Source organism: Erpetoichthys calabaricus, chromosome 1 (genome assembly GCF_900747795.2).
Source record: "Erpetoichthys calabaricus chromosome 1, fErpCal1.3, whole genome shotgun sequence".
NCBI classification, from domain to species: Eukaryota; Metazoa; Chordata; class Cladistia; order Polypteriformes; family Polypteridae; genus Erpetoichthys; species Erpetoichthys calabaricus.
The window spans coordinates 228289854-228302479 of NC_041394.2; the positions used below are offsets into that span (position 1 = coordinate 228289854).

General features: G+C 33.3%; 1 protein-coding gene across 5 annotated transcripts in view; it reads left to right on the top strand.

The window, feature by feature from the left end:
• Nucleotides 1–12626, top strand: part of celsr1a (cadherin EGF LAG seven-pass G-type receptor 1a) — a 238322-nt gene that overhangs the window by 192731 nt on the left and 32965 nt on the right. For all 5 annotated transcript variants that reach the window (XM_051934936.1, XM_051934931.1, XM_028812174.2 and 2 more), the window contains 7 exons: nucleotides 4390–4484; nucleotides 5750–5959; nucleotides 7412–7595; nucleotides 7700–7843; nucleotides 8021–8198; nucleotides 9758–9925; nucleotides 11622–11748. In XM_051934936.1, the coding sequence (XP_051790896.1) occupies nucleotides 4390–4484; nucleotides 5750–5959; nucleotides 7412–7595; nucleotides 7700–7843; nucleotides 8021–8198; nucleotides 9758–9925; nucleotides 11622–11748 (1106 nt within the window). The remainder of the gene's footprint in view (nucleotides 1–4389; nucleotides 4485–5749; nucleotides 5960–7411; nucleotides 7596–7699; nucleotides 7844–8020; nucleotides 8199–9757; nucleotides 9926–11621; nucleotides 11749–12626) is intronic.

A 12626-nucleotide genomic window follows, 5' to 3' on the forward strand; every position in this document is an offset into this window, starting at 1 on the left:
GTTTGCCCACATTTAAGAATGAATGTAAATGCTTTATTTTGGTAGAAAATGTCAGATTGTTTTCAATTATAATCATTCTCTGTCCTTGAAGTCATGAGGTAGCCAGACTAAACACCACAGAAATACTACTTGTACTTTTGTAAGGATAGCCAAAACTGCTTATAGTGTGCTGGAAATATTATTCAATTTCCTAAGCCAAGTGATAATGCAGAAGTGGGTCTTTTTTTACTTTATCTACAGTATGCCAACTAGCATAGATAGATAGATAGATAGATAGATAGATAGATAGATAGATAGATAGATAGATAGATAGATAGATAGATAGATAGATAGATAGATAGATAGATAGATAGATAGATACTTTATTAATCCCAATGGGTAGTGTATATATAAATATTATATACATTGTAGGTAGGTAGATGGCAGAACTGATCAATCTAAAATCCCTCACAGACATTCTTTTACATATTTTTGTATATTAGTTTTTTATTAATATAGTTTAGGAATATTTAAACTAAAGCTTTCATTACAGCAGTTTGTTTGTAAATCACTATTACACAGTAATATGATCATTTTTATTTTAGGTCTATTTGCATATTTTTTGTTTAATTGCTGAGCAAGCAATTCTATTCACAATAATTTCCTAGTAGCTTAACTGCTGATTTTCATTTATAATTGTAAAAGGAATGATGAGACAGGCTGAAACCAATTTAATCATTACTTTGCACAACCTTATAGAAGTCTCTCCCATTAACTCAGATTCCACATACAGAACAGAAGCCAGTCAGATTTTTTACATTTCACAGGTACGTTCAGGGTCTTTGGAAAAAAGCTACTGTAAATAAAGGAGCAACCAGGCTTAGCCTGAAATAACGGATGACCAGGCTTTGCCTGACGTAAGGAACTAGGCTTTGCCTGTTTTTTGCCTTCTAATTGATGCTGTCAGTGACCATTTTTAAATGTATACAGTAGGTATGACCCCCCACTCCCTATACAAAAACAAGAACTACACAACCTGCTGTACATTCCTCTGCCTTGTCTATTAAGGGTGTTATCAAGAGCTAGATATTACATCATGAGTAATACTTATCGTCCCTTGTAACTTATAAACATTTTTAAGTCAATGAACTACTGACACTGGAGTGATTACAAAATATTTAATTTCCAAAAATCATTTTTCTGGTAATTTTGAAGTTATTCTTGAAAACTTGGAGAACAGTTAAAAAGTAAAAGAAAAATTTCATTATCATGTTTTTATATAACTGGCAAATGCTTTTTATAAATCATACACTATTTACAAAGTCAAAATACTGGGGTTAGAGATACATTTATAGTTAAGAGATCATTAAATTAAATAAAATACCAGTGGGTTTGGCACTGCAGATTTGCTGCAAACTCGTAAACTGTAGGGGCAATATTTTAAAATTAAATAACTCCATATGTTAACATGGCTCTGTTAAGCACTACAATCTGATTTGTGTTTGCTAAAATTAGTGTAAAATCTATCCAGTCCCAGAAGAAGTGTGATACATTATTTATTATGGCATGGTTTGAAGGAAATAGGAATGTGCATGTTTGGCAATGGCAAATGTCATTTATGAGTAAAATGTGAGGAAAATCTATATAAATTGTTAGTACAAGGTGTTCTTTGAATAATGCCCCATTATGTGCGGACTGTCAGCTATATGCTTGTAATTGATGCTGCATTGTGTTTGATTGTATTATTTTGGGCTGGAACTGTGTTAAGGGCCAATTATACAGCATGGGGATGAGAATTTAATCTGGTCTGGTACACCTCTTGTGAAGACTTACTTGATCTTTTTCCACATTCATATGCATTTTCTCTGGAACTTTAGATTTTACTTTTGTTTTAAGATTAAAGAGAATTGTATGTGAAACTAGATATTTTTTACTGGCCATATTATGAAATGGACCACAGTTGCTTGCACACATAAAAGCAAAAGAAAAGTCATAGATCATTATTTAAAGGAAATAATGTGATACAATTATTCCCTCTGAGACTGTATAAACCACAACCAGGATTTTGACCAGACATGAGATGTTGATTTACTATTATAAAATCCTGCATAAAAAGAAAAAGCTAATGTGAGAAAATATCTAGACAGTCATTATTTACTTTTCCTCATCTAACTTTCATGTACTTTTAATTAATGTATTTATTTCCCAGTTCTAAGATTGCAAGAGCACAATCTAAGAAGGCTTGCAAAAAATACAAAAAAAAAAATCTCCATGAAATGTGTACATTGCCATTAGACTTAATGTAATGTTAAGATCTTAACTTCAAGTTAACACACTGAAAAATAATGAAGATTAATTAAAAGGTCTTTGGGGGGATGAAGCCTATACTGGCAGCATACGAAAACAGTCTATATGCAACCCTGGGACTTCACACATACAAGTCAAGCCTTCCTAAAAATTAACAAATAAATAATTAGAAGGTTCTTTTTGCATAAACTTGAACTAGAAAAGACCACGCACAGATTGGTCAAATATAAATGAGTCATTTACTTGACCACATTACAAGAAAACAAACAAATATAAATAACAAGAAAAGTACGGCAGTTGGAGGCTTCTGTATGTTATAAATAGACTACTGACAGCAGCCTGCATACTTGCACTCTGCCTTTCCATTAAATTACATTGAACAAAATTTAAATAGAGAAGGCTAGTGCTGAGCTATGAAAACAACTCCCTAAAATTAAACAGTAAAACCACTTGGATCAGATAATTAAGTGAAATCATATGGGCCTCCTTCAATCCTTCTAATTTCAAAATTTGCTTAATCTGTTCTGGATTATGGTTTTCATGTGGATAACTAAATGAAAAGGAGAATGACAAAAGCCCCGCTTTTTTGAGTTACTTAAAAATGTTAGTAAATTTTTAACCCAAAATCATTGATTTGAGTTTTATTATTTATAGAGCACAATGTGTGAATAAACATTTTAATAATTTCTATATCAACAGTTTAACAATGTCCTAAAAATATTATGTCCTCACAAGAAGTGGCACATTTCAAATATATACAATATGGTAAGTGCCAAGTAATAACAGAGGAAAGAAAAAAAAATGCAGTGTAACAAACATAAAATCAAGGAAAACACTGTAATCCATACATTTTTGCAAGGTGTAAAACTGTAATTTACATAAAGCAGACAAAGGTGTCAACTAGATGATTTTGTACAGAAGCAAATATTTTATAAAGTTAAAAACAAGCATGTAAGGGATTAAGCCTGTATGCTTAAAAAAAGAAATTGGCCTTATTTCTGCATCAGTGTTAGGACATATTGTATATTATGAGAATAGATACTTGTGTGAAAATAAGCAAAGCTTTTTTTTTTTAACCGAGTTATGTATCATAATAGCGACTTTAAGTACAGAGAAGACTAGCTAACCAAAGAGAGCTAGAGGGCAGGGTGTTCTGGGGATTAAAGGAGATCAGGATAATAAAAAAATAATTCTAACTTGTTCTGTAGAATTTGCTTTGAATTTATTCACGCATCAGATCTACAACAATTACAAATATTAATAAATTAGCATGACTGTTTCTGTAAGGAAAAACATGTTTTGTAGTTGCACGACCTTATACATTGTAACTATGAGCCTTGGGGGGTGTGCTTGCCTTCAAAGTAAAGAAAGCAAAACTGAAAGAAATGTAGCAGGTCTGCTTTGTACTGTATCCTTAATGTGCCTTTAAGTAACCTTTTAAATACTTCAAGAATAAATACATGGAAGGGGTACTGGTAGCTTAAAAATAATGTCAAAGTATGTTTAACTATAGAACAGTACCAGAATTAGTTATCCCCACAGCAATCCTGCCAATGTTGACTTATGTGTATTTGATGAGGTAGAAGAACCTACCCTGAAGTGAGTTTGCTCTGATGTGACAGATAATGGACTCAGATGCTTCTGAGCTGGATTGTAGACAAGGAAGTTGTAGTCACATACAACATCAACAATAAAACAGACCATTGCAAATTAATTCAGTAATAAACTATGTGTTCTGTCATTAAAGGACATCATCATAGTATGACCAGTAAACAACACCATGAATTGGTTGAGATGACAGTTGAGATGAGTAGAATTACTCATTTTTATTGCATCCATTTACAATTTACTACACATCTAGTCAGAGAAAAACTGGGCTGTTTCCAAACCCTTCTGAAGTTTGAGTAACCAGTTATACTACGGCTTCAATTAAATTAATACAGAGATTTTTTTATGTTGATTGACTACTGTGTAACAGGTAATGTTGTTCATGTCTGTTCAGCATATTTTAAGTGACACATGTTATAGTCTTTTAAGGATTTCATTTGGGATGAGAGTGGATATTTCTTAAATGTAGCTAATGTATTTTGTTCTGTTCTATAGGAACAGCAGTCCGGCATTGCAATGAGGAAAAAGGCTGGCTGCGACCAGAGCTCTTCAACTGCACTACTATCACCTTTTCTGAGCTAAAAACTATGGTATGCATAGTGCCCAGTTAGCTGCAGGCTGCTTTAATTGAATTTAAAAAAAAAAAAAAGAAAAAATTATAAAACACTGGTAAAGGCCAGACTGTATATCTTTTTTACAGGTTTCCTTTATATATGGAAAAGTGATAAATGAAACACTACAAGTCTGCCTATCTGTAATGAATTGTATAATTTAACATGTGGTAAAAACTCAGGCAAACAATTGTGATATTTGAGCGTTGGATATAAAATGTGTAAAATGAACTTGTTCTTTTAATTATTTATTAAATGATAGAGACCACTAAGTTTTATCTTAATTTAAAAACAAATGACATACTGTACATAATCTGCCTTCAGTTCAGTGGCTTTCTTTAGCAGTATAATCTAAATCTTATCAGCATACAGTTGTGTAAGTGAAGGCCTAAAAAGTCTAAGCCATCACATCTAATGGTAACTATTCACTCCAATTAGAGAAGGGACAGTCTTATGGTTTCCCTTAACCTCTGAATAATAATGCCACTGCAAGAAAAAAGTCTTGCCTCTTCTTTCTGCTCGTCATTAAAGGATTACTGTGCCCAAAGATGATGTCACTTACCCCATGTAGTTTGTAGTCTTCATAGAAAAATTACATAATGAAGGTTGAAACTTAACAGAACCCTGTGGTGACCAGTTCAGGACAATGGCAAACAATGTCCATGTCCATGGAAAAAAAAGAAAGGAAATTCTCACGTAACTCATTTCACATAACACATAAAAAAATATTATTATAATAAAAATATTATTAAGTTACCTCCTGATAACTCAATGCTGAAGAACACTCTGTGTTTGAATTGTGGAAACAACATCTTTCCTGTTGATCTTTACCACTGAGTTTTCAGGAAGTAGGTGTTAATAATATTTTAACAAAGATGCACACGTTTGGCACATTTTGGCTCATTTGCCATTATCCAGAACTGGGCACTACAGGATTCCACTGAGTTTGAATTATCAATATGTAATTTCTGCATGAAAACATGAGACTACATGAGGTAACATATAAAAAAATATTTTTTGTTGGAGTATTTCTTTAAAGTTAAGGATGAATTATGAATTTTTACAGTTCAGTTTAAATAATGTAGTGAAGGAGTCGACTGTTTTTTCTATTTCTTACTTAATATAATGCACACTGAACACGTAAAATACAAAAATATTTTTGAGCCAGGCAACTGGCGTATGTTTTCTGATTTCACTGGTGATAAAATTAAAGATTATTTTTGCTTCTCTTTCATTCTGAGCAGAATGAGAAGATGTTCCGCAATGAAACAAAAATGGATGGCGACAAGTCATTAAATATTGCCAGGATACTGAGGAACGCAACAAAGCACACTGATCGTTTCTATGGAAATGATGTTAAGACTGCTTACCAGTTGTTAATGCAAATTCTCCAGTATGAGAGCAAACAGCAGGGTTTTGACCTGGCTGCAACAAAAGATGTGGATTTCAATGAGGTGGGCAATGTGAACTTTTATATACTTTGTCACCATTAAACTACAATCTGTCTTGGACACTGTCAAATACTGACATCTATTGGCTTCTTTAGTCAAATTTATACAGCCTTGTTCTTGCTGTCATCTGGTCTCATGATCCCTATGAGCTGTTTTCTATATTTCAATTAGTACTAACCAAAGCACCAGCCATTGTCTGGGTATATCTGTGTAATGGGTTAAGGTAAGAAAGAAAATATTTATGTGTTTTTTTAAATGCTGACCCTTTTGTCATTCCTGGCTGAAGTGTCCCATGAATCATCAACAGTATCTCTCAAATGACTATCGTTTTCTTTGCTTTCATGAGTTCAGAGTTTGTTCTTTTTGTGTATGATTGGATTACGTAATTGCAGTAACTCCTTTCTGGGTTGGAACCATGAATGCTACTTTTTTTCTTTTTTTTTTTTACTGTGGTTTCATGTGTAGCTGTTTAATCTCAAATGAATACATTGAATGCCCTGCTGGATAACTGAATCATTGATATATCATATAAACTGAGAAAAAACTACTGATACTACATCTATTGAACCCCTATTCATGATGAAATGTTTGAAATGCAATAATCTCTAGAAGTTAAATTGGGGTTAACATACATGTAAAATTTCATGAACATCCACTCAGCTGATTTAATAATAATAACAATAAAAATAATAATACATTTTATTTATATATGGAGTAAGATATGGTTTATGTGGTATTTGCTCTTTTATTAAGACTCTCTAATGAAACTGAAACTTCATAAACCCTGTCTTTTAAATTGCATTAACATTAATTCAGATACTAAATTTCATTAAAGCAGACATAGCTGTTCTTGAGTGATGCAAGATTTTTGTGTTGGTCTGCCATCCCACCTTACCCTTCCCACCTCAAGAAAATTTATGAAATGCCATATTTTCTAAATATATTTTCTATATTGTTTAGTAAAAATAGCTTCTAGCTTATTTACAATAGTCGCATTCTTCAGTAGCTACTACCCTTACTCCTCCTTCAATATCCTTTCATCTCTTAATTCTACCTTTTTAAATAGTAGATAACAGAAATTTTAATTGAACACAGTTACGCCCCACTGCAAATGGCTTCTCCAGGTTCTGCTTTTAATTTTTCCTTTGACCAATGTAATGTGGAACTGGGTGACTTGGAAATAAACGTATTCTTCACTTTCCTTTCCTTTCCTGTCTTCTTCAGTATTCATAATATTCTCTCCCAGTTTAACTTGTCAATGGCTTTCTCAACATGGATAATGCATATGGAGTCTGTATATCCTGTATCCTGTATATCACTGGCTAATGATAAGCCAGGTGTCATTTCTTTTTTGAGCACTCTTATACAATATTCACTATTTAGTATTAATTTAGCAAGAGCTGATAAGATGACTTACTAAATACTGAATATAACCTTTTATGCATTCCTTTTCAGAATTTAATTATGGCTGGAAGTGCTATCCTAGACCCCACAAATAAAGAACACTGGGATCAGATTCAGAGAACAGAGGGGGGTACAGCTCATCTTCTGAAACATTTTGAACAATATGCCAACAATGTGGCTCAAAACATGAGGAAGACATACCTAAAGCCGTTTACTATTGTAACACCTAATATGAGTAAGACATAATATTCTAATAAATGACAAATGCAGGTAGATTTTAAAGACAATATCTTATGGTTTTTATTAGTTTTTGATCTTTTTTTTATTTATTTATTTTAGTTATTGCAGTTGATTTTCTGGACAGTTCTAACCCAGTGAGTGCCAAAATTCCAAAGTTTGAAGAAATTCGACAAGAATATCCAAAAGATCTTAAATCCACTGTGTATTTTCCAGATGCTGTCTTCAGACTACCAGAAAACAAAGGTGAATACTCATAAATAATTTTTCTCAGATTACCAGGTCTGATAGATATTCTTCTAATGAAAACCATTAACTATTAACTGACAACCATTATTTTTGCCTTTAATTTGATACTGCAATACTTAAGGAAGTTACAATTAAGTAACATGAATGTACTTTGATTCTCATTGTTTTATTAAGTAAACCCCAAAGAAATGCCAGCAAAGACAAATTCTCCAGATACAGATGACGCCTCTGCCAAGCGAAAGAGAAGACACCAGGATACAGCCTCTGCCCATATAGTAGCAATGGTGATCATCTACAGGTCACTTGGACAACTCCTGCCAGAGCGCTATGATCCTGACAGGAGGAGTCTGAGGTAGGCCATGTATTTAAGTTCTGACTTGTAACCATCAGCTTTCAACTAATGCATTATCTAATTCATTGTGCCTCTTTCTTCTCTTTAGTACCACATATAGTTCTTCTTCACTTGCTTTAAGGATAAAATTATAAATTTCCATCTTAAATTTCAGTTTTCATCTTTACCATCTCTAATGAACCCTATTAACAAATATTCATTAAATATTTTCTCTTCAATAACTTTATTTTGTTTTCTTCTTTCGCCTGCAGCCCTTACAACAGTTATTGCATGTTATTGATAAAAAATTTACATGCAGTTAGTATAATTTGCATCAAGCTTTTGTTGGCTAACAGTAATACACTGGACATTACATTGTTTTGAATTTCACTAGTAAAATTGAATAATTCATTCTTTTACATAGCATAATGTGGCAAAGACAGGTAAACTGAAAGTCTTTGAGCTTAAAAGCTTTAAAAATACATAATGATTTAGTGAACTATTGTACTACTTTTGCATTTTTATGCTAGTAGTTTTATTTGCAAAATCTTCAAAATGTGTGATATAGCTGTTAGTAGTAAGTAGCTGCTAGTAAAGCTTATAACATAAATTCAGTACCAGATAAAGCTTTAGTGCTAGAAAGAAAAATGACGGTGAACATTATAACATTTTAGGTTATTCTTGGGTAAGGGCTACATTAACAGTAAATTATTACTTTTACTTAACTGTATTAGTTTCATACTTGTTTACATTTTTCATGCTATGAAGTTGTGCTTGCTTCATGGAATTTCCACATTCCACATGCAAACAGGAAGCACTATATTCTAAGACATTACAAGTGTTACCATTTTGTGTAACTACTGTTTTCCTCCCAATAAATAGTAATTTGAAATGCTTTTATTCAAGCAAAGCTGTTGTCCAGAATATAATTTGGAGTGTCTTTACTAAAAAACAGCTTAGCTTGTTGGTGCAAATCCAAAAATGAATATTCTACAGCCAATCTTTTTTTTTTCTTGACATGCTGACTAAAATATGTGGCGAAAGTCATTACCTGAATTATTTTCTTTAAATAAGTTTGTTTTATCTTCTGTTTCCCTATTTGCTGTCTGCATTTCTTCATGTGTTGTTTGTTATCATCCAGTTGTATATTATTTATTGCTCACAGTTAACAGGATGTTTTTTAACTGTATTTATCTTTTGTCTTTGAATTCTGCGTATTTTATTTTGGCAGTCTGGTCTTACACAGTTTAAAAATGTAAAGAAGTCATTTTAATATTTTTATATCGCACTATGACGAAAAGGGAAAGAAATTTCATGTCAGTGTATGAACCCCTATGTATTATACACTTAAGATGACAACAAAAATATTCAGCCCTTAACCTTGACCTCACTCCAACTGGATTATTAAAACACTTATTTTTAAATACCTTAGTGTTACATTTATTCACCAGATCCATAAGTAAACAATAATGTTGATTAAGCCCATGTTCTACATAGCAGCATAACATGTCTTTACTAAAAAGATGCCAGGACAAATATTAGGCAAAAAAAAAAAATTAACATTCCTGAAACCCTTATAGGTTACCCACAAGACCCGTCATTAATACTCCCATTGTGAGCACCACAGTCCACAGTGAAGGGGATCCTCTGCCCAGTCAGCTAGAACAACCCATCACACTGGACTACACTCTATTGGAAACAGAGGAAAGGACCAAGCCTGTCTGTGTTTTTTGGAATCACTCAATTGCGTAAGTAGTAATAGATCCTCATTTTGTGGTAAAGATTGGGGCATGTGAGATAAATTGCATTCAGAGCTAATGGGATTAAAGGGATGTTTGTAAAATGGTTATTACCCCTTTTGCTATGTAAATTTTACATATCTGACAGCTGTTTTAAGTACACCTTTAATCTGGAAGCAATGGTCTAGAAAAAGTAGACTCACTTGGGTGAAAGACACAAACTGTATTTATACTGTAGGATGTGCTCCCAACCTGTGTTAATTAAGCCAATAACACTGCAGTATGTTCAGGTTTCTTTGTAAAAAAAATAAAAAAGCAACACAACATGATTTTTTATGATAGTGATTAATTCAGAGATGATAAGCAAGTGAGCAATTCTTAAACCAGCCTAATGCAAATTTCATTTTGGACATTTTGCTCAAGACTTCTACACAGTGAAATAGAATATTCTGATATTGATACCCAGGTCATGATTTACTTCTGTCAGTATGCGCTTGCAAAAATAGTGATGAAAACAACACAAACACTGGACATCTGGGCCATGTTGAAATATGATATAGTCAGATTCAGTACTCTTTCCCATTGTTCACCTCAAATAGACAAGTACACAAACTGTACGGCACACAGTAAAAGTTGTTGGACAGAGAGTTATGCTTCAGTAATGATGGTTTTTCCTCACATGGTTATACCTAATCATTGAGTATTGCGTCAGAGTGATCACCTTCATAGAACTGCATTCTTTGCAAGAGGGCTGTGTTACCAGAATGACAATTTCACTATTCAAGGAGCATGTACAATCCACCTCATCACCCACTGATTTGGCAGTAAGCTCATTCATATGTCTCAGACTACTCAGACAGCAGATTTTAAATCATTCAAGCATTTATGAGTGATTCTGAAACAAGACAGGTGTTGCCTCAATTAGTAGTATATAGTAATACGTGAGTTAATTAACCCTTTTATCAAAGAAAAATAGTTCAGGGTTTTATTAAGACCTTGGTGTTAGGTTAGTGGTTCCAGCATTTGGTCAGTGCTTTTATTTTGATTATTTGTGTTAAAGTTTAATATACATTTTTCATATGGCATAATACTTCACTTGAAATATTTTTTTTAGAAGAATGTGATTTTTTTATCTTTGTTTTTATCTTTTAGTGTGTGTGGCAGTGTTTGGAACTAGATGTGACACATATCAAAAAGTATTTATGTTACAATGGCTCAAACATGTCAACAAATTTAGCATTTTCACTTTTATACTAAAAATCTATTTTGCTAGTGACTTTTTTGTTAATTGGCAGATTATTTGGTATATTGTAGTGAATATCCAAATTGACTCTGTATTGTGCAGTATATTAATCTTGCCATGCTAATGCATGCTGTTATTTGTCGCTGGAAATACTTTTTTATAACTTTAACTAAAGGGAAATATTATTATTGTACATACTGTATATTATCCGAAGAAATACAGTATTTACATGCCTAAGGGGAGAAAGAAGATCTCTGGTGAAGGCAGTCTGATTGTAACTTCTTATTCAACCTGAAGACCTTTTATATGATTTATGGCAACTTATTGGTGGTGTCTAGTCTACAGACACCTTTCATAAGGAATGTCCGTAGAGGAAACAAAAAAAAAATTACATCTGTAACTGGCTAGATCCTAACTTTTTTTTTTTTTTAAACAAAATGTTTGCTTAATTATATTTGGCAGCATCGGTGGAACAGGAGGATGGTCTTCTAAGGGTTGTGAGCTTGTCTCCAGGAACACAACACATGTTACCTGTCACTGTAATCACATGACCAGTTTTGCAGTACTCATGGATATCTCCAAAAGAGAAGTAAGTGTTGTATAAAAACACCTGTTTGTAAGAATGTGCTGTTGTCTGCTTAATTTAACAATCATTACCTACAGTACTTTAAAACCTACAAATGCAGGATACTGTAACAACATTCATTCAGTAATTCCCTGTAGGGAACTCTATTAATTATAATTTTTTTTATATAACACTTAATTTACAAGGCAGCATGGTGGCGCTGTGGTATCACTGCTGCCTCTCAGTAAGGAGACCTGAGTTTGCATTCCGGGTCCTCCCTGCATAGAGTTTGCATGTTCTTCCCATGTCTGCGTGGGTTTCCTCCAGCTGTTGCGGTTTCCTCCCATAGTCCAAAGACGTGCAGGTTAGGTGAACTGGTGATCCTAAATTGACCGTAGTGTGTGGTAGGTGTGTGTGCGCCCTGCAATGGACCAGCACCCTGTACAGAGTTTGTTCCTGTCTTGCGCCCTATGCTAGCTGGGATAGACTCCAGCAGATCCCCTGTGGCCCTGTTCAGGATTAAGCAGGTTGGAAATTGACTGACTGACTTCATTTACAGATCCAGAATATTGTACACATTTTTAAATTATCCAGTTAAAATAAAATGTAACATACTAAAAAGGTAAAAAAAACTGTAATATGTACATAGATGTATGTGTGTGTGTCAGTGTATACATACTGTACGTATGTACATTTTTTATTAAAATACTGTAGTATCCTAAAGCACCTGACAAGGGAGGAGAGAAAAACAAAATACTAGACTACAACAACAGACTGCAAAGAAAATGAAGTACGCCTCTGGGGTTCAACAGTTAGTAAGAAAAGCAATGTCAAAATCTCCAAGCCAACAGTTCATGCAGCTTGTCCTAAAACAAACTGTGTTTCTGGCTAGTGTTTGTAAT